General features: G+C 46.3%; 2 protein-coding genes and 1 long non-coding RNA gene across 4 annotated transcripts in view; 2 read left to right on the forward strand and 1 right to left on the reverse strand.

The window, feature by feature from the left end:
- The first annotated feature begins 1,541 nt into the window (after positions 1–1,541).
- LOC135899760 (uncharacterized) lies at positions 1,542–9,344 on the forward strand. Its single transcript, XR_010563710.1, has 4 exons — positions 1,542–1,699; positions 6,418–6,521; positions 7,256–7,398; positions 9,211–9,344. It is a non-coding gene; the product is annotated as an uncharacterized lncRNA (long non-coding RNA).
- A 2,735-nt stretch (positions 9,345–12,079) lies between these two features.
- LOC135899759 (uncharacterized) lies at positions 12,080–16,920 on the reverse strand. The gene is made up of 3 exons (XM_065429091.2): positions 15,798–16,920; positions 13,778–14,010; positions 12,080–12,517 (listed from the first exon to the last, which is right to left on the reverse strand). Exons 1-3 carry the CDS (start codon positions 16,773–16,775, stop codon positions 12,109–12,111), a joined length of 1,620 nt encoding a protein of 539 aa, XP_065285163.1. The 5' UTR covers positions 16,776–16,920; the 3' UTR covers positions 12,080–12,108.
- A 5,706-nt stretch (positions 16,921–22,626) lies between these two features.
- Positions 22,627–27,782, forward strand: part of LOC135899758 (uncharacterized) — a 34,592-nt gene continuing 29,436 nt past the window's right edge. For both annotated transcript variants that reach the window (XM_065429089.2, XM_065429090.2), the window contains exons 1-2: positions 22,627–23,029; positions 25,639–26,046. In XM_065429089.2, the coding sequence (XP_065285161.1) occupies positions 22,703–23,029; positions 25,639–26,046 (735 nt within the window). In that variant the 5' untranslated portion in view covers positions 22,627–22,702. The remainder of the gene's footprint in view (positions 23,030–25,638; positions 26,047–27,782) is intronic.

The following is a 27,782-nucleotide window of genomic DNA, read 5'->3' on the forward strand; positions in this document are numbered from 1 at the left end:
AAAAAAATTTGTAATATCGAAAGACGTGCTACCAAAACACCGATACCAAAGACGATACCACTATGAAAGCCTGTAGTTGGAACTGTACGTATGATGAAATAAAAGAAAACGAAAGTACAGAAAAGAGCCGTCATACGTAGTCGACCTCTATGAATTATACGTGAGCCTAAATACATTCAACGTCTGTTTTTATAGGCGCTGTACGAAAGTCTCCAATACGCACCCAATACATACAATAAACGCTTCATCTACAACATCGTACAGTTCGGGCCATTATGCAATAAGCCGCAGCCGTCGAGGGAATGTGTAGGATGACGCGGTTCTCTTCAACGGTAGTTTACGTGGAGACCTCAACACACCTGCAACTTTGCAAACCATAGCGTGACACTATGCATTGCATAGTGTCACGCTATGGATTGGATGTCATGCTATGGATGTCACGCTTCTATGCATTGCATAGTGTCATGTATATTATATTGTGTCGTAATTATATAACTACACGTTACTTTAAGCTTCAAGGTTGTAGGAAGTTTCTCCTACTGCGTTCCTCGGAAGTCGGTATTAGTGCGAAATAATTAAATTTTGGAAAAGTGGCTCACTCTAACATCTTCTGCGAAGCATCATACAATGTCTGTTTCGCGCTGTATCTACAAACTCCTAAGCAAGATTGGAGAGGATAAGAAACCCACCATGCGTACGTGCTGTGTACATGGTAAACTATCCTCAAAGAAACCGTGAATAAAGCTGAAGGAATAGTACGAAATGGACGTGTATCGGCAGTTTCACGAAGATGACGATACCAGCGTGTTGGTGCTCTCAATGGCAAGCAGCACGAGCTTGCGCGATGTTCCGAGAAAAAAGAACAATCTATGCCATAATATTTTGTATCTTCTTGCACGGCATTCTGACGCGTCCCCAAATGTGTGTGTAACCATCTCTTATACAACCATTTTTCTCTCCTCTAGCTTTTTTTAATGGTCTACGCTTCAATCACAGCGCCTTTTGTGGGGCTATGCTTGTTGGCTGCCCTGTTTCCTTTCGTTCATTCTAAGGTACGTAGTCTTTCTTCATCTTCAGAGCTTCTATTTCACCTAATCACAGTGTAACTAACAGCAGCTTTCACTGAATGTGCAGGCTAACTAAATGCCGAATGCTGTTAGTTCGCTTTTAAGCACTGCTTGAGAATTGTACTGTAGCGATGCTATGCTATCAAAAAGGCAAGCTAAATCATTGAGTTATCAACTTATTTAATGAATATAGTAATAGCAGGAGCTGATCGCAAAATAAGAATGGCAAAGATACCTTCTTCTCTCTCCATAACTTATTTTAGTGCATCCGCCCTAACAATAAAATGAAATGCGCAACATAAAGGTTACTGTACAAGCGAGCGGAGAGTTACATTAATCGAAATAACAAATTTTACTCCGTGACGAGCAGCAGTGTCGCCTCGTTTTTGTTCGAAAGTCCGAAAACTACTACCTCGATGTCACTGAAAGTGAATCTAGCTTGCGTGCAAACCTTCGCAGGGGGCCGGAGTTGCGACGTCTGTCACAGCAGCATTCCAGCTTTGGCACATGACACAGGTAATACGAATCGGAAAAACGCCTCCGAGAATGCCCGTGTCACTGGATTACTGTCCCGGAAATCATACTTCAGACACCACATCGTCGATCACGAGCAACGTTTTGGAAAGCAACGAGTAGGTACAATATCGCCACGGTGTCGTGACGGTGTAAAACCCAGTAGCGAAAACTGTGAATCACGACATTAACTCCTCAATGGGCGAACCTGTGCCCACAAAAAACGAACAACGGACAAGCACAACAATAGCGGCTAGTACAGTCGGTGGTCATCGAAACTCTCTGGTAAACGGGTGAAGCGCGTGGGCTTTTATGCATGACTCGTCGAAGGTTCCAGCGTAATCGCTGGTGCCTTCATGAATACTACACAACACTCGTACCGCATACAATGAGATTCCACAAGGTTCGATGACAACCGACAACGGATAGAGCAATCGATAACACAAGAAACTCCCGATGCATGCAGGTGCGGCTGTGCCAAGCGATGGCGGTTAACATTTGTTATCCGGTAAAAAGAGGTCCCCGAAGAAAGGTAAATAAGTGCACGTGTCAATATACGAATGGGTTTTCATCAAACGGGTTATGCAATTCTCGTGTCCGCCTATAATTCAGCTCTTCCTGTCCATTGGCCCACTTCAACAGATGGATGCTGGCCCTATCAGTAAATGCAAAGTTCACCAACCTGGGTATTCTTGAACGACTGAGTGGAGTACATTCTTCTTCTAATCGACATGAAAACGAAGCAAAGAGTGCCCATCACGGCTTCCGAAACCGAGTCTAAAATTGCCGCAGCGCATTTCCTATGTGACGCCGCACTAATCACGTTCAAAAGGGCGAGTAACAGGTACGCCGATAGAAACAGCTTCTTAGGGAAAAGGCGTCAGGCTGGTACAGCAGAATTTTGCGAAGACCATTCCTCAACATTGTCCTGGGCCTCTCGGTGGCTTAGTTACAGACACTGCCATAACCGTGGAACGAACAGCAGGTAGTCTGGGAACCAGAATTGACTAATCTTTTACTAAAATTAAATAAAATGAGAATGTGAATTAAAATTAAAATGAATTAAAATATTGATACTGCTATCGCAAAAAAATCTTGTAGCGGGGTGTGCCCATATAGTCTGCATATTAAACCACCTTGTCGCATTCTTAATGACGACTGCTTGCGAATTAGCCCGCAGAGTTCGTTCTTGCTGCTGCTGCAGTTATTAAGAAGTCCACAGCGAAGACATCTTCAAGCCGTCGCGGTCTTCATGTGGTTGGCACGCTGTAAGCGTTGTGTACAGAGATATCGTTTAATCACTACCTGCGGGTTATGTGTGACTAAGTCACTGTCCCTGCAGCTTATGAAAAACACGCTGGGCCTGCAGCCAACGCGATTCTAACCGAAGCCTCTCGGGGTCCATCAAACACTTGCTTCAGTAGCCGCGGCGCCAAGTAAAACAAACGTTGATCGCGATGCGAATTGCCGGCGAATTAGCTTAGCAAAGCCTTCGCAGTTTTTAGGTCGAGGAGGATTCGTGGTCTTCAGAAAGTCACGTACGTGCTATAAAAACTAGGAGTAACAATTATGAAAAGCCCATGGGCCAAGCCTGAATAATTATTTATTCAATAACAACCAAGCGCACTCACCAAACATCACTAAGGTGACGCGAATGGCACAAAAATATGCGCAGTAAACATCTTCGTGTAAATACATAGTGTGTGTGTGAAGTGACATTTAAAGAGAATGGAAGAGATAAGTGCAGTGCCGTAACTGTCTCTCTCATGAGGACACCTCAACAGCACTGCACAGCGAAAGGGGTGTCGGGAGAAAAATATGGAGAGAGGAAAGGAGAAAGCGGCAAAAAAAAACATAAGCGAATGTGGGGCTCAGAGCCGCGCTCTTAGTTGCGTCACACTGCAAAAGTCAAGTAGTGCCGCAAGCGCACTCTTGACGATAGACGAGTGGGCTACAGGAAGAAGCAGCGCGTTGGTCATGTCGCAAGGCAGTCCCAAACGCCGATATGAGGAACACAAGTCCCTGCGCTTCACACTGAAAGCAGGACAGTGAAGTAGGAGGTGCCCGAGCGTTTCCACACCGGCGCAGCTGGTGCACACGGGACCGCTTCTTCCCTGCAGCCTGTATAGTCTGGCTGCCGTCACGTAGCATCCGACACGAAGGCGAACGATGAACGAGCGGTCCTCGCGAGAGTGCCCGGCACGGGGAAGGAGGCGAGGGGGCGTACCTGCCGCAACGCGCGGGTCCGGGTGCTGCGCGCGGAGGGTGGGCAGAATCGTCGTCTTGGCCACGTCGAAAGGGGTGACCGAGGTGGCGATAGGGAAGCAATCGGAGTGAGCCTCCTTAGAGGGGCGTCAGCCGCCTCGTTGCCCGGTAAGCCGATGTCCGCCGGGACCCACTGCAAGGCCAAATCGCAGCCTCGCCTGATGAGATGGCTGAGTTTAGAACCGACCCTCTGCACAAGCGGCAGACCGACAGAGTCCTTCGCAAGCATGCACAGTGCCGCGCGCGAGTCAGATAAGATTGCATAGCGCCAGACACGCAAATAGTGCAAACCTAATTGACATCAATAAAGTTTTTCAATCCATCCACCCATCCAACAAACCACTTGCAACACCATATGCTTCCTCGCTGTTTCGCACAAGGTTGTCTTTTCAGTAGGTCCTTAACAATATCTTTATTGGGTTTTAACGCAGAACAGTAACACAGAATAGACCGAATAAGCAGGCGGTTTGTGGGAAAGTGGCCTGGCAGATTACACCCATCAAACGCCGTTCATAATGACTAGGACGAACCAGAACAAAGATTTCGAAAGTGTAAGAGGATAAGGAAGGAAAACGGGGTTCTGGTTCTGAACCGGCAGTCTCACTAAGGAAGACGGCGTATTGCCGGCTTTCGGGTTAATTTTGACCACGTGTGGTTATGTGATGCAATCCGCCACCATCGAAACGCGGCCGCCGCAGCCGGAAACCATGCCTTTCTCGCCTCGGTGCTCATCAGCATTACGCCATAGTCAGTGAGGCTCAGCTATTGCTACTAAGGCAACGGGCGTTATATAGTATTGATAATAGCGCTTTGTGTGTTTCCTCGCATACCACACTACACAGATACGTTCTGCCGCACTTGGCGTGTTTCAAACGAGGGCAGATCTCATCGCCTGCCCTCACTGGAGAGCTCTGGTGGACAGATAAAATAATGTTGCTTCCTTAAGAGGAAGCTTTAGCTCGGGTGCTCCTATCTAAATACATGTAAAAGGAGAATTCGTTTTTCTCGGCAACCACTGCACCAAATTTGACTGGGTTTGCTGCATTTAAAAGAAAAACTTAGAATCTAGTGACTGTTGGTTTCGAATTTTTGAGTTAGGTCGCCAATTTTTTATAAAAGATGGACAAAAATTGCAAATTTTCAGAAAACGAAACTATCAAGTTTACAACTCTGTAACTCAATAAGAAAAAATGATATCGCAATTCTGTGAATTGTATCTGATAGCATATCTAAAGCGGACAAATCTGATATGTTACACATGAACCTCAAAAATGTATTAATATATAATTACAACTTTTGCCGAACCCTCGTAAACAATGTAACAAATTCTCGTAAGATGTAAAATGACATATAATATTTGTCCGCTTTGAATTATCTAATGGATGCCGTTTACAGAACCGCGATATCTGTTCTTGATGCAGAGCTATTAGTTTGTAGACTTCATGCTTCTATTTTTTTCCAAACTTCTGTATTTTTGAAAATCTTTCTAACAAAATTCAACCCCTAAATCAAAATTCTGCTTCCAACAGTCACTAGAATTTATCTTACTCTCTCAAATGTAAAAAATTTCATCAAAATCGGTCCAGGGGTTATCGCAGAAAAACGTTTTTGCGTTTTTACATGTATTTGAATAGGCCGCGTTGGAGTTGGGCCCGAGCTAAAGCTTCCTCTTAAGCTTCATTCTTAGTGGCCGCAGTATCAGTCTCACAAGCTGAGTTCCGCAAACGTTTATAGGTTCGCACAATGATGTTGCGATAGCAGTATCTTGTACCCTAAGGTGAAGGATCCATTCTTTCGTGTATGGGAAGTACATATACTGATGCCCTTTTTGCGAGATGCATGATGATGCTGATGCAAGGCACGCAATGAGTATCTAGGATATGAACTAAGATAAATGTGCATTCGATAGTGCCCAGCACTGCTCTTAAGTGAAAGGCCTCACTTGCAGAAAAACATGCGCCGCAGAGCACGCATGGTAAGCCTGTGCAACCACTCTTGTCACTCTTTATGCTTGTAAGTGGCTGAATAGGTTGAGTTTCTCACGAAATTTACAAGACGCAAATCTAGCGTTTGCGGTGGGACCCACAAGTATGCAAATGTAGCCAGCATGAGAACGGTGGCAGTACACGAATTCGTCCAGACCTCGTCCTTCTGCCTTCAAATGACCTTATGACTTTGCGAATTGGTCATATCCTACGAAGTATTGAGTTTAAGTGCAACAATAAGTAATGATAATGTTAATGCATCATAGTAAGCTATGATTGCTTGTAAATACAGAAATATTACAGTGTAATAATCGAATAACGCAATGAGAACGACTCAACCCGCAAGCATGAAGAATAGACAGATCGATGTACTAACCATGCTTCCCATGGTAGCTGGACGGTCTCAGTGCCACATTTTTCCCTACTATGCTTTGTAAGAACCTTCTCTGGCTTGAACGTGCTGTTTCCGTGCGTTAAATACACGACAACTATAGAGCTCACACCCTTAGTAAACGAATGAAATGTCAATGAGCTGCCAGCAATGTCGTCCTTGAGCTGTGGGAATAATTTATTTCTCTACATTACAGATCCGTGGAACCGTTCTTCCTGCTTCGTCTGTCACCCTTGTGGAGCAGTCTTTTTGCGCTTCTAGCTACTATATTCATTGGCATGCTGGTGAGCGCTATCACGGGTAAGATCATTGCCAATTTCGAAGCGTGTTGTAAAGATGTCTTATCGTGGGTGTTATACAGTGAAACAAACATTTACTTTCCCGGCAAAATGCGGCGACGATTTTGCTGACATGCCAGCTCACTTATAGAACGGAAGCATTTAAACATTCGTTCACGGTTCGAAGCATATATAGACGGTTGGAACAACTTGCCACAAGAGATAGTAGATTGTCCTGATCTACAAGCTTTTGAAAAGGGCGTTACCAATTATTTGAAAACAATTGAAAACACATTTTATTGTTAGCGGTTTTTCGGCTGCAGCTACTTGGCGCATCATTTTTCCCCTTATTTATTTTTTGTTTTTTCGGTTGTCCTATGTAGCAATATAACTTGCTAATTGCAACTCATGCGCTTTATTGTTTTTGTATTTGTTTATATGTAGTGCCTTCCTATCCTAATTGCTTTCGATAGAATCGTATAAAAATGTAGTATGTTTAGTATGTACGCAACAGCTATGTAACCGCAACTCCTGTCTTGGCATGTACTGACAGTACAAACAAATAAATAAATATATACGTGGGTATATTATTATCATTATATTTATACACTTCTCTTTTTTTTCCTTTCCACTGCTCCATTTCTTCTGCGCAAAGTAGCAGAGTTCTCACAAAAAAAAAAAAACATTTTCTCTCTCGCTCTTGTGAAGTTAAGGGTGGTCGTCGGGCCTAATAGCGTTTTTCTTTCTTTTTCGCAGGCGAAATTAAGAAAAACCAAGCACAGTCTTCGTTATGTAGCGACGCTCTCGTTCGATTTTGGCGAAAGCTGTCCAAGCCAACCGAAGAAAGCAAAAGTGTGGTGCGCCGAAGCAGCAGCAGTTGCTTTTCACGGCAATGCCAGGTGACACTGTTAAACTACTCTTGTGATGTTCCGCGTCAAATATTTACCTTCATAACTATGGTATTTCCATGACCAACCTCTGTTTTGTTTGGGTGTGTGTATGTGTCTGCGTAAAAAACCCGAGACAATCGATCCCATGTTTTTTTTTTTTTCATGCCACCGTTTCTCATCCATCCGCTGAATATTCCTTGCACTTCGAGCTAGTAATATAGGTTTAAATTTGTTGACATCAAGGGCCCTATAACGTAAAATTATTCCAATATGTTTCTATTCCAATCTCCTGACGTCAAATTTGCGTAACCACGAACGCAAGCACCGGGCGGTCACCCGCAGGGTTGTCTGAACAGACCAATCAAACGCTCTCCTCGTTCATAGGAGGTCACTTTTGTTTGCTTGAAAAACGAATAAAATTGCCTACACTGAGCGACTTGTCGTATCTAATTGGCTGGAAAAGGCGAGGAGAACGCTCAAGTGGAGAGGGATTTGATGGGGCCGAGTCACTGCACTGAAAGTCAATAACCGGATGAAGAGGGTGGTGCCGGCGTCTACGATTGCTCGGCTTTCCCTTACTTAGCTTGCGGTGGCTGTTTGAAAATCGCGGCGGCATGCAACGGAAGCTCACGAATGACGCTAAAACTGACCCTCAGCAAAGAAGAGTTGGCAGAATGAGGGGATAAACGTGCCGAAAGTGCTCGAAAACGTTACACGGCCACGCAAGAATGTTTATTATACGCAAATACACCCATGCTCTCCGGCAGGTGCGAGTAGCCAGCGTCTGAGCGATCGGCGGCAGCTATCTTTTATTCCTTTCGGAACGGGGCAGCCTGCGGCTATTCCGAAGAAAATTCAGTTTTGTTCGGCATATTAATGCATCTTTATCACGTACACGTCACTTTGACGCGGTGGGTTCTTGCGGTTTTGTGACACCGCGTGACAGGCAGGTGAAGTGGGTGCAGCCCGAAAACTCTTTACCAATAGCCGAAGGCTAATGGCGAAAAGGGGTCGAATCAGAAATAACTGTTTTTTTCTTTTTTTCAGCCAAATCATGCATAATCAGTGTGTTCACATCATATCAGATGGGGAGGTATCGCGGTTTTCGTGACGTCGCGTGACGGAGAGGTGAAGTGGGGGTGGTCGAAAAACGTTTTTGACCAATCGTGGAGGGCTGATAGCAGAATTGGAATAGAAAAGTTTGGAATAGTTTTACGTTATAGCGCCCCAAATTTGTTGGCATTTTGTGTACGTCAGTTAGATATCAATCATTGGTCTATTAATCGCTCTGCATAAGTTTGTTGAAGAATCCTGAAGAAACAGATTTAACGTACCGCAAAACACGTGACGCAAGACGAAGGCAACAGACAGACAGTAGCGGTCCGTCGGCGTGGTAACTTCGCCGTTAGATGACGCTTTTCGCGCTATGCTACCGCAGATTCACTCGATTTCAATTATCTTAATTTTATGTTGTGCTAAGCATCTGAAACGTTGCGCTACTAGTGCTGGCGGTCAAGGTGATTTCTTTTTTATTTTATCAAACAAGGTCAAGCACGAAATACAGAAAAGGTTAAATGAGAGGCAGGGAGGTTGAAGAGTACGGCCAATCAATGTGCTGTTGTTCATCTGTTGCCCAATATTTTTTTTCATGTTCCTTTAATTTAGCCTAATAGCCAATTCCCTCCCCCAGCCCTCCATCATCCGTGAGTCTGACGCATGTTTTAAGGCCGTACCAACAACACTAGCTGGCAAGTGAATACCATGCAGAATGGATGCTAAGATGCGTTGAAAAATCAAGTAAAAAATTTCCATTCTTTCCAGGGTACATTGACAAGTTCCGAAGGAGCAGCACAGTGCATGCCTGAGGCTGAGAACCTTCTCGTACTAAAGGAGGACTCTCAAGTTTAGCCAAGCGCTCAGTGAACTCCGCTGCCTAACACAGAAGCCACGAATACCTGTAAATTTCTACATTTTTTCTTGCCTTCCGATGACCACTGGCAATATGAAATAAAAGCATCATTGTCAGACACTGAGAACTATCGAAAGTCTTCGCCGAATGTCCAGACTCGAAAGATGTCACGTCCGCTTTTCTCCAGTTGCAAGAACGGCAATGCGTTAAAGAAGGTCGAGCCTAAAGAAGTAGCGAACATTTTAAACAGTAAACCCAAATACGCACACAATTTCAACAATAGAATCGTGAGCGTCCGGTTTGTAAAATAATAGGAATAAAACCAAACATATTAGCACGAAGCCGGAGTACGTGGTATAAGAACAACGCCACGCTGTGTGGCTGCTTCATAGCTTTGTTATCAACTTAATTATAGAAAAATAGATGCACATAAACAAACAAGAGCTGTACACAATGGACGCTTGAAGCTATTAACAAGGGTCGACTAATGTATGTCTCAGAACTATTACACACAGCGCGCATTAAAAAACACGGACGAAGAATAGACAAACACCAGCGCTGACTCAGAAGCCAACGTTTTAACAACGGGACTTGTCGGCATCCTGAAGACAAGTCCTGTTCTCCTGAAAGACCCTCTTAATTAAGGGGAGAATTGGACATCAACCCAATCGTAGCAATTGCTACAAAGGAAACCCATACGGGTTCGTCGAAAGAATAGCCTCGCAGTTGAAAAATTTGTCCGGGCTCGAACATGGGACCACCACCTTTCCGGGCAGCCGCTCTACCATCTGAGCTAACCAGGAGGATAGCAGATGACAGGGCGAAGACAAATTTGTCAACAACTCAAAGTAAAGGCAAGATTTTGACGTAATAGTTCTGCGGAAACCCGAAAAGTGTGGAGAAGTAATTAATGTAAAATGAGACATCCGCCCAATCGTAGCAACTGCTACTAAGGAAACCCATATGGGATCCTTGAAAAGAAAGCATTGCAGTTGAAGAAAAAACTAGGTGCCCTTCCACACTGTGAAAAAGAATGACCAGTGAAGCTACGTATGTGGGCACCTTAATGGCGAACTGCCCCTCTGCCGCGGGTCGGCCCGCCATTGCACTATCGTCGGGATCGGCCTACGTATGGGGAGTGCTTAACGCCTGCTTCACCTCCGCAGTGGGTCGGCCCGGCATTGCACTACCTAGGGAATCAGTCCACGTATGGAGAACGCTTAACGCTTACTTCCCCTCCACCGTGGGTCGGCCCGGCGTGGCCCTATCTTCAGTACTGGCCCACGTATGAGGAGTGCTTAACGCCTGCTACACCGCAGCGGCTCGGCCCGGCATTGCACGATCTCCGGGGTCGGCCCACGCATGCTAATTTTTTTTTTTTTTGCTTACCACGTCAACGACACGAAAATTTCCTTGGACGATAGAGGTATACAGCTTCGCTGTAAAATTCCTCCTGGTCCGGGACTCAAGCCTGGGATCACCGCAATTCCGGAGCAGCCGCTCTACCATCTGAGTTTGCCAAGCAGTTTGCAGATGGCAGGGCGAAGTCGAATTTGTCAATGACTCGAAACAAAGGCAAGATTTTGACGTAACAATTATGTGGAAACCCGCAAAATAGAGAGAATAATGGACAAATGAGACATTCACCCAATCGTAGCAATTGCTACAAAAGATTGGGTGGATGTCTCATTTTCACCTTAATTCTCTCCACCTTGCGGGTTTCCGTAGAACTGTTACGACTGAAACAGCCTCTGTTCTACCACTATTTATGGCTTCATGCCGCAGCTGGATAACAAGTTCGCGATTTGGTTTCACAGCTCAAACGCTTACGAGAGCTGTCAGAATCCCTGCAACATCGTATACCCCCACCTGGCTACATTTAGCATGAGCAAAAATCTCAACATAAATCACTTCATTCCGTTAATCTCGGAATGCGAGCGCCACTGCTCTGAATCCAGACGACAACTTCTCGGTCATGGCTGGAATCGCGAAGACACTTAACAGGAACGCGCTATTGCCAACTGCTCCGGTACCAGTCACCGTAGATTTTCCCTATCGGAATATTAGCTACGCGCGCGCCCATTTTCAATAACTACGAGAAAATCTGCGAGAACGCATTATACAATAAGTACAACACTTGAGCGTGGCTGAATGCCGAGGCGGCAAGCAACTCCACACGTTTGTTAAAGTCGCACGCACAGAACTGAGCTTCAACTGTCTCACTACCCGGCGCAAGTGGCACTCTTGCAGGCAGATCTAGCAGCAAATTATCTGTACCTGGTAGGCAAATAAAGCTTCACTTAAAAAGGCCAACTGGCGAATGTTTAACCTACGACCTCGTCCTTTTGCAGGTCTCTATTGGTCAAGCAACTCAACTATGTGGCGCCTGCAGACCCTAAGAGTTTTGCGGATAATTTATGTGAGCGGCTAGCTAAGCAACCTAGCAATAGGAGAGCTCAACCTAATTTATAATTGGCTAATATATATAAAATGTACCGCTATAGAGTAGGTTTTACGTGGTACCCAAGTGCCAGAAACAATAAAGTTGCATTATTTCACGCTTCCTTCTGACAAGGAACAACAAAGGAAGGGTGCACGTACTGTAATTCAGTTTGACGACGGATCCCTTCAATAGCTTGTAATGAAGTGAAGGGCGCTCGTGAGGATGACGTATATTTAACGAAATACTTCCCCAGACGTCACTTCATCCACGAGATAAGAAGCGAGTAACCGTTACAAAGATAGACTAAAGCACGCGCGTAGAAAGAAATAAGACAGATGTAAATGTAGAAACGACTTCATTACGCTGACTATACGTTCTTCCCGCGCCTGAGCGTGACGCCGTCCACGCAGGCTCGCTTGCAGGCTACGTCCGAGGAGAACCGGTTGGAGCCGACAAGGCACCGGTGCGTGAGCAAGGTCGCTGCCGAAGCCCTGATGCAGCGCACGCGACCATCACCGCCGGTCGACATGTCGGCAAAGTACGGGAACCGCAGGACGTGGGAGTCGCACGTGACTCCTTCTCCAGGTCCCCTACACGTCACCCGGCGCCTGGCGCCGTCAACGCCTACATCCACCGACGATGAGCAGCGGCGCTCGCATTCGCCGAGGCTGCCGAAGACGTCGCTGTCGTAGGGGCTTGGGCATAGGCCCTTCGGGAAATGCCACGGCCGGCATCGCTTGCCGTCGAAAACCCACCAGCTGGCGCTAACGTCTCGTCTAATGGAAGTAAAAAAAATATTATACGGTGGCTTGAGAACAGTGAAACAAGAGCAGTTACGAATGCAAGCAACATAATACACAGGATGCCAAGCCTAAGAATAGCGCAAAAGAAGACATGGACGAGACAGACAAGACAAGCGCCATCTTGTCCTCCCAGTCCATGTCTTACTTTGCGTTGTTATTATTCTTGATTCATGAACGAGTTATCCCAGCAACACATGACAGTCATAAAAGAACCGTGGTTTCTGTAACTCAGAGGAGGCCAACCGTAAGAATAGCGCAAAATGAGACGTGGACTACAAGGACAAGAGAAACGTTGTCTTATTCTCGTCCGTGTCTTACTTAGCGCTATTTAACATTGAATCATGAACTAATTATCCCATCAGCACACGTTACTCATAATAGAAGCGTAGTTTCTGTACTTTCTTCCTTTGTTGCTTTTACGCAAGCGTGTGAGCGGATATTATTGCCGCATTCCAAGCCAATGCTAGCTTACGCGTGTACCATCCCCCAGTAGTATTTATCATATTGTCGCAACTATGATTACTAAAGCTTGAAGCAAAGATGGCACCGCAACCGCTGTCAATCCTGGGAACTTCCCGCTTGAGAATGGACTCTCTGAACTACTGTTATTTTTGCCCCGTCTGGTGTTATCAATGAACTTTCAATCTTGAGATTACGCAGGGTACTGAAATCGCAATCGTTTCGACGAAGCGCGAGTTCTTAAGAGGGCAACGGCCCTTTGGAGCTCCCAGTTTGCATTGCGCGAAAGTAAATGAGAGTCATCAACTAGGGCAACGAGGCGACACAATGGCAGCAAAAGAGAACTAGATGTATTGCCAACCACAGCCTTGATTAGCACGGAATTATTTGCGCCCAGGTTCGTCGACCTTAGAAGCACCGCATTGTGATCTTAGTCCAAGAATGATGGTATCGGCAGAGCACGTGTTATTTTCGATGCACGAATGTACCTACCGCCTGCGACGTTGCAGCTGCTTGCTGTTTGTATTGCGCATAGCTGCTGAACTTTGTGATCTCCGCGAAACTTTTTTTGTACCAGGACCCATTTCTTCCATAATATTGGCAATGACAGCCCTTCTCACGGTTCAAAGCTGTATCAAGCTGTAGCATGCTGTAGCAGTCTATGACGACTGCAGCGTATTCTGTTATGGCTAGTGGCAGGCTATGCGCATTTCGGTGTCAACTTTATCATGCGGCGCACCAAACGCCTTGAGCGAGTATTACGCAAGTGTATACCTGTTGCACCAGGAGAACAGCGTCTTCTCGAAGCAGGCCTCCGAGGGCATCGGGTTGCGGACGCATTTTCTCTGGCACTCGCTGCGCGAGGTGAATCTGTTTGGGGAGTGGTTGCACACGTGCACGTCGTCCGTGACAGTACGGACGCACGAACGTGTTGTGTGGCGGTAGTAGGCCTCGTGCCGGAACGTCGAACAGTACGTGTAGAAGGCCAGGCCGCACTTGTGCTTAGTCTGTACAAAGAGCAAAAAAGAAGAAAGAACGAAAACAAAGGTTCTTTTTTGAATTTTTTTTAGGTTCCATCTAGTAGGACACCTGTTAGTTTAAACGACATCCACGAGATATATTTATTGGAGGTTATAATAGCACGGTATGGTTCCATAAATATACCTAATGCGATTCTGCAAGAATATCTTTGGTAACAGCACAACAAATACACGGACCGGGACGAAAGAAGTGACGGGACACGCTCTGAAAGAAAGACGTGACAGAAGGGACAGGTGAGCGCTTGTCCCGTTCGTTTCCTTCGTGCCTGTTTGTCTTTGTGGCGCTGTCATCACAGATGAGGCTAAGTCAACACGCCCAAAGATCAGTTTTGTTGAACTTTATCGATAAAGACAGCCGCATGATCCAAGCTCACATATGCAAAAATGTCATGCATTCATTCATGTCTAATCGCCATCGTCATCATTTTAATTTTACGCCTCCTACAGGGTGAAGGCTCCTCCGAGCGATCTTAAGTGAGCCCTATCTTAACTGTGCCAGCTGTCCAGACATGCCTGCATATGATTTTCTGCCGCTCATTTATCGAGGGCGTAGTCTTTCATAACGCGTCTGGGTGAGCTTATTAACGTCGTTTTTCTCATATCAACGAACGAGGACATAAATGCTGTTAAAGTAGAAGCTTGGGCAGGTTAGTACTACACACTTGACATTCTAAAATAGCGCAACAACTTGGGACACGAGAAGAAAAAAGACACAGACGGGGCGCTGACTTACAGCTAAATTTTCTTGGTCCCCACAGGCAATGTACACTCGTACTGCATACGAAAGGACACTTAAAGAAACAAATGAACATGGCAGACAGAAATTAAAGGTAAAAGAGCTAAAAACAATTACAATATCACTGTATAAGAGGATGCACACAGCCAAAGTAACGTCAATAGGCAAAAAAAATCGATCTCCATGTTTCACAGAGCGAGCCTAAGATTGCTCTGTACAGCTACATTGCAAAGCTGTTAGCCCTTTTATGTTTCCTTTTCATTTAGTACAGAGAGCGAGTTCCCACGTAACTAGAGCCAAACCTTAGGTATATGCAAATGCCACGTAGCTGTACCAAACCAAGGTAGTGTTGTTTGCCGTCGCTTGGAGATACTAAGATTATTCTTGCGTTCCACCTAATTGGATAATTGAACTTACTATTTAATCAAGTTTCTCGTTATTATAATTAGATGAAAAGTGTCAATGAGAAAATTGTAGGGCAGCTTGAAAAACGCCCGGCACAGCTTTCTGCTGCTTAATACGCGCTGCATTAAAGTTTTTCCGAGCGTGAAAGAAGCCCGCGCATACACGCAAAGTGCTTCGTGCAGCCAGAGTGCGCGGCAATTTTACGTGTATTCGCGGGCTTCCTTCCCGCTCGGAGAAATGCTTTTGTGTAACACGTATTGAGTAGCAGAAAGCTGTGCCGGGCGTTTTTCAAGCTGCTCTACAATTTTCTCATTGACACCTTTTACGTGATTATAATAATTACGAAGCTGATTAATTAGACTAATTATTCAATTAGGCGGAACACAAGAAATGATCTGAGTATCTCCGAGCGATGCCAAACAACATTACCTTGGGTCGGTCCAGCTACGTGGCATTTGCATATACTTAATGTTTGGCTCAAGTTACGTGGGACACCCTGTATATTGCTCTGCGGTGACCTGTTAAGTTTAGTTGTAAGTCAGAGCTGCTTCTTTTACTTTCTTAATATAGAGCTCCAACTGTTGAAGCGGATACGGCGCTGCAGTCAACTTACAGGCCTGCGTATCGGTGCCGACTGGACGTTCCGTCGAGAACCTAACTTCCCTTCCCGCCTCGTTGCCGTAGGACGTCGCGTGCGAGGGCGTTTCGTACTCGAGGGCCGCCGCGGCAGAGACGACGTGGCCCGCCTCAGCGCTACGGTGCGCTTCCTTCCTCTCGTTGCAACTTTCTCGCTTCTTGGCGGCTTGGTGACCTTCATGACTATGGCGGCGTCCTCCCGCTCGTCATGCGCAGCCGTTAAGTCACCCGCCGTAACTTCGAACTCTTGACTGGCCTTCGACGACAACTCGCTTGTGGCCATGGGAGTCCGCGAAAGATACGGGGTCCTCTCCACCGACGTGTTGCCTTCGGCAGGCGCCAGCGCAACCGGAGGAAGGTCTTCGTCTACCAAGAGCCGTCGCCAGTGGTCGCGGGCCAGGGCGGTCCATCTCATGTCCACCACGACCGCCGTGAGGCAGGCCACCAGCACCGCAACCAGAAACGTGACCAGCGTGTACCGCGGGCAGGCACCCGCGTGACCGCGTAGACCGCGCTCCTCGGCCGCGGAGCTCACGTGATGCGACAGCGACGCCAGGTCGAAGTCATAGCCGTACGTGGATTGCGAGAAGAGGCGGCTCATGCTTCGCGGGCTCCAGCGGTCCTCGTCGCGCGAGTATACCGGCGACAGCCTGCGCACGTCGCTGAAGCCACCTAGGCTGGGGCTGCTCAGGATAGGTGACGGGCGCGATACGGTCGCGACTTCCGCGGGCACCGCTGTCTCCTGCGGTGGAACGCCTTGCGATGAAGGCAGGGACGCCGCCAGCAGAGCCACCGTGCTCTTGCCAGACGACGCAAGTCGCTGCTTGAAAGGATCCTCCGACAAGCGGTAGAGAGATTTGCACAAAGCCGGGTTCGCAAGTACATCTTGTTGCCGAGTGGCGTCTGCGGAATGCTCGCTGGCACTCTTCAGGCTTCGGTGCGACCCTGAAGCCATTCTTGAGAATTGTTCTCGGCCCTGTATCGATGATCGCTGTCACGAGAATCGGCCCATGCATTCGCGTTAGCACGCGCGATGCTAACTTCAGCGTCCTCCTCGACTCCGGCCAACCACGTGCTGCTTCGGTGAAATCCTAGCGCGGGAAAATGGTAATGATGATGACCATGGAGGAACCTAAATTCAAATGATAGGGTATATGGTTCCAAAGGAACACAAGTATTCTAACGAGGCTGGTTTGGAAAAAAGCGGCTCTGGATTCATTTCGAACACCTGAGGTTATTTAACGACACCTGAATCAATTTACACGACAGTCCTAAGATTAAGGTGCCCGCAAAATTTAAGGTTGTTTCAATATTCGTTGCGAGGCTATTCCAAACGACGTTTCTTGCACACAGTTTTCTTGAACTTCTGTGTGTACCAGGCTGTTTCCTTTCTATTCTCTATGATGGCTTCGCGCATGTGTTTCACCTGTAACAAGATATAGAGGAAAAAACAAAAATAATTATTAGGTAAGCACTCACCACCTCCTTTTCCGATGCAAAAGTCCGTCTGCCATTGCAGATATACAATGTGCTGAACATGAATTTAAACAAGAGTATATAAAAAGTGCATTATTCACATGAACAAATAATCGGTGTCGCGATCAATTTGGCGTTCTTCCCCTGCCAACTATGAAATGCAAGTCTCGCCTGCGTTGTCTACTGCATTGCTGCAACCTCATAAGGACTGCAACACTTAGTGAGCAAGTAACCTTTCAGAGAGAACCACATCGCGTACGTTTCACGACCCGCTCGCACGCAGTGTCGCTAGCGGTGTCGACGCACGCAGTGCGATAACGGTTGAACCGCAATGCTGCGCAGACACTTTCGCAGCATAAATATATATATTGAAGCTGTAACGTACTAGACGACATCAAATAATGCATGCATGCTGATGAAACATTTTGGACTTAACGTCAATAGAAAGGATAAACGAAGATTTTATTTTAATATGAGCCCAGTGGCCTCTTCACAGCTTATGTTTTGCTTGCTCTTAAATTTCTGTTAAGTCAAATAATTTTTTGTTTTATTTTTCTGACAAAATCCATGTAATGTTCTACCTCGCCTAGAAGCTTCTTCGATTGCACACTCTCAGTTTCATAAAATTACTTCTTCGTAACTAGATGAACAACTCAGGTTCCTTTCTATTCTTCTTTCTTTCTTTCTTTCTTCTTTTTTTTGTGTGTGAAGGACTTGTGTATCAGTGACAACCAACACATAAGGCCAGCAACAAAACAAGTATCTCAAGTATCTCTCAAATCCACCAAAACTTACACAAAGCTCTGCTCTTTCCCTTGTTCTACACCTCCTAATTAAAAGAAGCTTAGGGTTCGAAGTAATGTTATTATTATGTCCTCGTATAATGTAGGGACGACAAGGAGAAATATGTGGTGTCGCTGTGAAAACGGTGACCTTCTTTTTTTTTCTTCCGACTGAAAAAACAAGGGACTGTTGCTACTACTACTACTAATACTACTACTACTACTACTACTACTACTACTTACTTCAACGTGCAAGAATTGTAGGCTTCTAAAATTTGCATGTGAGATTTGTAATGCCACCAAACCAACGTTTTTCTGCTCGAATTCCCTCGAGTGTCTATAGCATTTATATACGCACTCGAAGCCGTCGCCGTTCTGTGCCGAGTGTGGTAGCGCATACGTGCTCCGTGTCACCCTGCTCGTTGAACCGGCTATGCCCACGCAGCCCTTCCAAGGACGTTAAAGTGCTGTAGCGTAAGTCGCCTGTACCGGCCTATGGGCTCGGGTGAAGCCGGCGGCGGCCATCTTTCGGGCGACAACAAGTCGCCTGCCAGGAGCTTCGCACAGCTGCTCACCGACTTTTCAAGAGATTTTTATTTGCTTAACGGATTTTCAAGTTTTTATGCAACATTGTGGGCTATGATGCGAGCCATATTGTAGCTCTACGGATCGCAGATATCTGAGTACTGGCAATTATTTTTTTTTTCTTTTATCGGCATCAATATGCAGCTGACGTTATCACGCCAGTTGTCGTCATGGCGTCATCGTCATGCAGCTATCATTCACTATCATTGTGATCTTTCCATTGTCATCAATAGAGCGTTGCCTTCCCATTGCCGTCGTGTTTGCTTACCTCGGCCGTATGCTCTGGCTACTGCCGTTTTCCCGAGTTTGTTTAGGTGCTTTTTTTAATTGCCTCGACGATTACAAACAGTCACAGTTTTAACAATGCGTAATTTAAAGAAAATGTGTGCATTAAATGTGCCTTTTTTCGACCTGAAACCGAGGCCGTACCTGCATCGAAACATTTCCGTCATTATGTTACACCTGCCTGACTGGGTTAAGCTTGGTTAAACATTACATTGCAATAGGATGTATAGGTAGGCTTGTTGGTATTTGATTGTTAGAAAACTTAGAGTGCAAAAGGACACTCGACGAAGAAAAAGAACACACATCACACGTGCTCACTCACAACGTATCTTTACTGCACGTATGGAAACATATATATATATATATATATATATATAAAATATAGACACATCGCGCATGTCTAGACGAGGTAAATCAAACATACATTTGAGGCGCATGTTCAACATCAATTATTGAAATTGAATTCTCTGTCATGCAGTAATAACGATGGTTGGCTTACTCACAGAGCGTAATTCTTAATCATATGATATCCTGACGAGATTTCTCGTGCGCCTTGGTCAGGGTGACAGTACAAAATTATTCTGTTTTCGAAGAGGAGTTTACACTTGACAATGTCAATGTAAATTGACGATGTGGGGCAAGATGAGAGGACGGCGCCCCATTTAATTAATTTCTGTGTTCTCTGAAGCGTGTGTTAACACATAGATGATGATAGCTAGGGGGGTTTGTTGGTACGGCAAATCTTGTAGCGCAAGCTGAACAAGAACAAGAGAAAGGCACATCTGACACACACATCTAACGCTGTGTGTGTAAGATGTGCCTTTCTCTTGTCCTTGTTCAGCTTGCGCTACAACAAAATAACACATCAGCCTATTTGACCAGTATACATATGACCACAGGAAAGGGGAATTTTGTACATTACTCTTGAAACAGAATTGCCAAAAACGATTCACATCGTTATGGCTGCATTTTTTATTACAGAATTATTTTATAGCCCGCTGACAGAGAATGCAGTTTCACTCATCGATGTTGAACACGCACCTTGGATATATGTTTATTTACCTAATCTTGACATGCACGCTACATATATATATATATATATATATATATATATATATATATATATATATATATATATATATATATATATATATATATATATTCAATCGACTACCGTCAACTGAACCAGGTCACGAAGAAGAATGTGTACTCTCTCCCGCGGATTATTGACGCTCTCGACTGCCTTCACGAAAAGAAACACTTCTCTTCAGTCGACCTACGATCCGGCTATTGGCTGATCTTGTTTAGTGATCTCGACCGTGAGAAAACAGCTTTTGTTATACCAGATGGCCTGTACCAAGAGAAGCTGGCCTTCAACTTAACTCTTCTAAGTGCCATTTTGGCCACGCCGAAGTCAAATTTCTTGGCCACCTTGTCAGTGCTGCCGGTATACATCTTGGTTATGATAAGATTCACGCAGTCAAGAACTTTCCTATAGACTGCCCAGCAAAAGATGTGCAGCTGCGTGGGCTTATGCTCCTATTTTCGTCGTTTTTTTTTATTTTGCGGATATCACCCGGCCATTGACTGACCTTCTCAAGAAGGACACGTCATTCTATTGGGGACGCAAACAATTTGACGCCTTCGGCACCCTCATCCCCTTGTTAGCAACGCCTCCGATAATAGGCCACTTTGATCCATCAGCACCAACTCAAGTTCGCACAGACGCCAGTGGCCATGGCATAAGTGCTGTCCTTGCCCAACAGCAAAATGGAGTCGAGTGCGTCATTGTCTACGCCAGTCGCCTCTTGTCCCTTTCAGAGCGTAAGTTTCCTGTCACCGAGCGTGAGTACCTAGCTCTGGTGTGAGCAGTGGCTAAATTTCACCCTTACTTGTTTGGCCGCCCATTTCCTGTCATCACTGACCACCATTCCCTGTGCTGGCTATCGTCATTGAAAGACCTGACTGGCCGCCTTGTTTGCTGGGCACTCATATACTTCAAGAGCACTCTTTCGTTGTAACGTGCAAGTCCGACCGTTTACATCTGGATGTCGACTGCTTGTCTCGTCATCTCTTCGATCTTCCTGACAGCGACGAACAGGATGCCGACAGTTGTCTTCTGGTCATTTCTGAGTTTCGCGACATCGTTACTCAGCAGTGAAAGGGCGACTCTCTCCGGTCCATCATTGATCGCTTGACTTCAGGACAATCAGATCGCTCAACCAGCATGTTTGTGCTCCATCAAAACATTCTTTATAGACGCAAATTCAACTCTGATGGACCAGATTTAATGCTAGTTGTCCCTCTTCATCACCATTCTACTGTTCTCGCTGAGCACGACGCACCCACTGCGGACACCTTGGCACGTCCCGCACTTACGACAGAGTTCGACGTCGCTTCTTCTGGCCAGGCCTTTACAGCTCTGTGCGACGTTACATTGCAGCTTGCGAGCCCTGCCAGCGTCGAACGAGGCCATGCGCGCTACCTGCTGACCCCCTCCATCCAATCGATGTTACAACGGACCCTTTCTTTCATGTCGGCATGGACTTTCTTGACGTCCTTCCCACATCCATAAAAGCAAATAAATGCGTGCATGCGGCGCGCTATGCCATTACACGTGCCCTGCCCACCGGCTGTGCTACAGATGTAGCACACTGTTTATTTAAAAAGGTGATTCTTCACCATGGCGTGTCAAGGCAGCTGCTGACAGATCGTGTCCGCTACTTCCTGTCCCAAGTTGTCGAAGACATACTTCGTTCCTGCTCCACCGAACAATAGCTCGCAACCGCATATGACCTATAAAGGAACAGACTGACCGAACGGCTGAATCGCACTTTTACAGAGATGTTGGCTATGTACATTTAAGAAGACGCGATTGGGACAGCACGGTGCCCTGCGTGACATTTGCGTACAATTCGTCATGTCTTGATAACACGGGTTTCTCGCCTTTCTACCTCTTGTTTGGTCGCCATCCCACTCTGCCATTGGACACCTTGTAACCTTCGGCGTCGCGACATACCACAGAATGCGCCCATGACGCTATTGGACGGGCTCTTATGGCTCACCAGATTGCCTGTGATCTACTTACAGCGGCTCAGGCGTCAAAAAGGCCTCGCTACGACAGTCGCCACCGGACCCTTCAGTTCTCATCCGGAAATCTCGTTATGATGTATACTGGAAGTCGCCATGTCGGCCTGTGCAAAAAACTGCTATATATATATATATATATATATATATATATATGAAAGATAAGTTGTGAGTGAAAACTTGTGGTGGTGTGTTTCTTTTCGTAATCCAGTGTCTTCTTGCGCTCTAAGTTTTCGAATATTGTATTGCACTTGCGTCCTTAAATTTAATCTGCGTAAGAGCTCACTTCACGTGCGTCTTTTTGTGCAAACATATCGGTCGTTACCATTACATCTGCATAACACTTGTTTAGCATTTGTGCCAACATCAAGCAAAGCCTCGTTACACACCTATTCTCACATAAGCGTGGGATACGCCAATCTTGTTTTCCCCGGCTTTGAGGATAAACCTTCAATGGTGTGTTTAAAAAAACGTGAAGCAAAGAATAAATTTATGAAATTTACTATAGCCTTGGCCGAGAGAAGGTGCCACTATCTTTAAACCTATCATCATCACCACCCCCACCACCCGCTGTGGGTACGTACCTAAAGGTTTGAGCGAAAAAAAAAGAATAATACAACCGTCTTTCTGGCGGCTTCTCTTCGTGCACAGCTCCCACTTGTATGACATGGCCACGACAGGAAGCCTACAGCCGCTCAATATGAGTTTTATCAAGGGAGCAGCCAGGAGACCCCGAGCAGAAGACGCCTACTCGAGTAGCTCAGAGTCCCGTTTGGCGTCCTTATGGCGCCAGGGGTTCAGCCGACGGCACAGCAACGTGCGAATCCCCGGCCAATTCGTACAGAAAATAGGCGTCGTACGAGTAGGCACTGGAGTTCCCGGAGGACACCAGGAGGCAGTCCTTCAGGGCATTGGCACCAGCTCGCTACCACGAGTTTACAACGAAGACTTTGAGGGTGGCACCGTGGAAACCGCGGCTTCGTGGCCTCCAACGGTACGCAAGAAATTGTGACATACCATCTTTTGAACTGGCATACTTAATTAATCAGGGACATATTTAGAGCTGATACCTTCGCATCGCGCTCGGCACGAAGCCAACGGGCAAAAGTTAACTGGCTCAAAAGCTTTATGTACGTGTTCACCCTACGTAACAAATATGCGTAGGCTCTTCTATTACGTGACAAGGTGCAGGGTAAGGCGTGTGGATGCAAACCGTTGGTGGCAGTGCAGTGCATGAGAAAGAGTAGCCACACTATACACCGGATATTACATTGACGCTATCGTACAAAAACTTTCACGTATTATACATATTATAAGCCCACGCTAAGTGTATCTTTACGCAACCGACGTGCCTTCGAGTAATTCGCAAGATAGCCGAGGGAACTACTCAGCTTTAATAGTCGCGGTGTAGTGAAGTGCAGCGCAATGGAAACAGTAAGTTGGTAACAGACTTTCTTTTGAAACACATCTAGCAAGAAGCTTTGTTAATTTTTTACATAATAACACACTCGTCTTTGCGCTGAAGGCATTGGTCGGACGCGCACAACGTACCTTGCTTCGTTAGAGTATGCATACTGGAAAAAGAAACAATCACTGCAAACATATGGAACAGGGAACGAAAGCATAGCGTTATTCATTCAGAAGTACTGAATGCCTAGTCAATTGGTATTGCATATTGACGAGGGATAAGGCGTGTTTCTTTCTCGTCCATTGTTTATCGCGCTGTTCTTCGACTAATTATTTTGTTTTGGGGGATAGGGAGGAGGGGGGCGTCCTTCCATCTTGTCTGTAGTGAAGTTTTCCTCAAAGTACAAGACAATGACTCATCAAATATTGTTGCCATGCATAGTGAGCACTTAAAATTTCTCCTACCGAAAAGGTGCCAATTTCTTTTTAAAGCGAATACCTTGCTTTGGCTATTTCGGCCGTTTTGGTGGTAGGTCGGGGGTTTGGGGGAGGGAAGGCGAGGAAACGCGCCGAAGGAAAGAGCGCATGCTCTTGGGCAACTGAGTTACAAAATGTGGGGAGGATGAGTTAAGGAGGGCGTCGTAGGTGAGCTGCCGCATAATCGAGTGGAGGGGAGGAAATTGAGGCTCGCGCTCAGTCGCCTGCGCACGTCTCCCTGGCCGCTCGGTAGTGGCCAGCCCATCGTGGACGATGCGGAGGACGGGAACACGAGAATCCATAGTGGATACTGTATGGATTCTCGCCCACGAAAAATACACCGCAGGCGCAGGTGAACATTTCATAGAACGCTAAAGGCGTTGCAACAGACGCATCACGGAGAGCAAGAAGTAAACACGTTCGCCCTCCACGACAGCACTCCGTGAAAGTGAGGGAAGGCAACGAGAAAAAAGGCGTGTGCTCTCGGGCAACCGCGTGGCGAAGATGGGCGAGGGGGAAAGAGGGGGAGGGAGCTGTCCCTCGCTCATGCTCGCTCTTCGTCCACTTTGTCGGTTCTTTCGGGCTATTCGCTTACATTTACAATCATTTTCAATGTTGTCTGTCTAATATTAACGCGATAGCGGGCCGTTGTCGTGTCAAAAAAGATCTAGCGTCGAGCGTTGCCGTTGCCGTCAGAGATTACAGCACCTAAAAAAAAGATTCTCGAACCACATGTACCCAGGCCTTCCATATGATGCAAGGAGTTGAGTGAATTAATTTAACTTCTCGAGGTAAAATACACAGAAAAACCGTACACTACGAATTGCGCACGAGCTACAGACATGATAGCTCTCGTACTGTAATTTTGACTTTACGAGAAAACATGATTCTGTTTCACTAAAACTCAAAGAAATCCCTTCACACACACACACACACACACACACACACACACACACACACACACACACACACACACACACACACACACACACACACACACACACACACACACACACACAAACCGGCCGCGGCGTCCGCCATTTCACGCGCACCGGCACGATGGGTGTCTTGGGGGCCAAGGCGCGGCGCGCCCGGTTCTTTGCATTAACTACAGCTGGCGCTAACCTCTTAAACTTCGTAAAGTAGCGCCACGCTTTGAACAATGCCGCCTCCTATTTGCGCGCTCTGGCCGAGGCCGACGCCGCATCTCTATTGGCCTAATAGCATCACGTGGGCCCTCGCGCCGTGCTTCAGCGCCATTTTCGCTCGAGAAGCGTCTACGGAGTGGAGAGGAGCTCATGTTGGCGCCGTTGCTACGCTCGAGCGGTGTAGGCGGCGCCACGGTCGAGGAGGGAGCGTGAAAGAGAGGAGAAACGAGGAGGAGTGAAGGCGGAGGAAGAGAGTGTCGCTACTTTACGAAGTTTAAGGGGTCTTACTGCATCGTGGACCACGCAAAGAAATTGTGGTTCCGCCACAAAGCCCGCCTTCGTGCATACCGTTCGCCGCCACCGTTTCCAGGTAAACAATGCCGTTACATACGCTCCAGTTGCCCGGAAGCGTGAGAACCAGTCAGGGTACTTTGAATGTTATCGCGTTCCACTCTAAAAGACGAAGCTTAAGCGTCCTCCAAATTTTCCCTTTTTTGGCTTGCACTTTTCTCTTTTTTTTTTTCACGACGCTATATGTACAAGACAGGTGACGCGGTACTCCTCAACACAGGTTGCCCTTGCGATCACGGCGCTCGCTGCGATGTTTCTCATCGGTGTCATCGGACTGTTCATGATGAACGAGGACATTGTAGCGAATATTTGGCCCCGCAAAGATCACGGCTTTGTGGAATACGACGATTTAGAGCCAATATCGTGGAGTCCTCCATCAGATATTGAGCTACACACGAAGGTTCTCACTCGCGGTGAAAAGGTTTCGACGCATCGCGGTACGGTCGGCGCATCGAGATCCTCACGTGACTCGTCGACGCTGAGGTCAGATGTCCACCACCACGGACCAAGATATGCTGATGAGGGCGCAGTGTCTGAAACCACCGGCAAGGAGGCAGAAGTACCGGCCACTGCGATTCATGGCGCTCCTGAAACGACGGAACAGACAACATGGGACCCGGACAGTGAGGTACATGGTCTTACTTGTTCTGGGGCTGACTTCGCAAAGCTTTTCGTTTCTATAAGTGCTCTTGGATATTGGCCGGCCGCCATCTTAAACGATATGTCCAGCAACAACACTGGCTAGAATGTTCCCTTAGAAACAATTCTAGCGTAAGGGTTGTTTGTGTTTGTGCGTGACTGGAAGGGGTTTTCTTCCTTACACTTAATATGTACCTTGATGCTTAATACGGGGTGCCGTAGGTCATAAGGAGGCACATCGACAAATTTTTACTGTAGGGATGTTGTTAGTCTCTAGTTGGTCGGGATTTTTCGTGGCGTACTACACGGATGCTGGAAAAGCGGTTTGAGCTAACGCGTAACAAAATTATATTTTCTCGTATATTCAAATCACAGTTCGATGCTACCATATTTGTAGTTTGCATGCAAATCGTACATTATGAATTTTCTTACGCATTTTACTTTGATAAATTTAATTATTTCGATAACACACTTGCGTTAGGTGGACCGCCTACAAGGATGCGGATGCATGCTGTACTAACGCTACCACCACCTAGCAGCCGTGGCCACTCAGCCAGACCTCAAATGGCAGCTGGAAAACGAATTTGTCCTTCAGTTTCTGCGTATAATCGAATAACAATCCGAAACTATCATGCCTGCAGCTTGTGTGTAAGTCGTACTTTACGCGTTTTCTGACGCAGTTTGCTTTTAAACTATAATATACTTCAATAAGGCTCTTGCGCTCGGCGGACAGCCTAGAAGAATGAGCATGTATGCTGCACCTCTACGCACGCTTGCGTTTGCGCGTGATGTACGTTGCTTGTGGTGGTAACGTCGTGTAACGTCAGTTGGGATGGTGGTACTTGTCTAACATCCGCACCAGCTTCGCTGCACATTCATCTTCAAAGGGTGGAATGGAGGCGGATATGTTTTTTTTTTTTCTTACTAAGTGCTCTTGACCATTGGCCGGTCGCCTTCTATAATGATAGGTCCAGCGTCAGCATTGGCTGAATTTTTCTGTTACAAAAAATTCTAGCGCAAAAGTTTTTTTGTGAACACGGGCCTAGGTGACATTATAAGTTAAGCCTACAACTATTTCGTCGAATCCGGCGCATTAAAATAATAAATCACATAAACTTTATTCTTTTAATATACTTTGATGTTCTAACAGACTTCCCTTTCTTTATTTTTCTTTTTTGCACGAAGCAAACAATATGTAGGATATGTTGTCGTGACGGTTGAAGGCACCCCATCCCGTACCACACATGTACAACGAGAAAAACAAATGGTACAGGCGATATGACTGCGCAATATAGTTTTCTTCGTCCTCCATAAATTTCTCATCAGAAGTCAATTACTCCTAACATCGACAGGTACCCGCCAGTACGTACAGATCTACGTGCATAAAGCACAAGATTTTGAATTTTTTTAATTTTCAGTAGTGGGTCGTTCAGATCTCCACAGGCGTATCACGCCTCCTTCACTATCCGGAAGAACGGGTTGTCAAACGTGTACTACACGTCCTTTGAAGGCTTTGCTGTGACTCACCAAGGTATAGCGGGATGTCTAGGGAAATGCGCTGCTGAGCTTAATGTCGGGGGCTTGTTCCCTGTCATGGCAGCCGCGTTTCGGCGGAGGCGAAATGCAAAAACGCTGTTGTAGATATAGGGGCACATAGTTGAAGGTAAAAAAGACGCAGACCAAGAACATAAAAACAAAGGAAAAGCGTTTCTGCTTCCATACGGG

Source organism: Dermacentor albipictus, chromosome 5, assembly GCF_038994185.2.
Source record: "Dermacentor albipictus isolate Rhodes 1998 colony chromosome 5, USDA_Dalb.pri_finalv2, whole genome shotgun sequence".
Lineage (NCBI taxonomy): Eukaryota > Metazoa > Arthropoda > Arachnida > Ixodida > Ixodidae > Dermacentor > Dermacentor albipictus.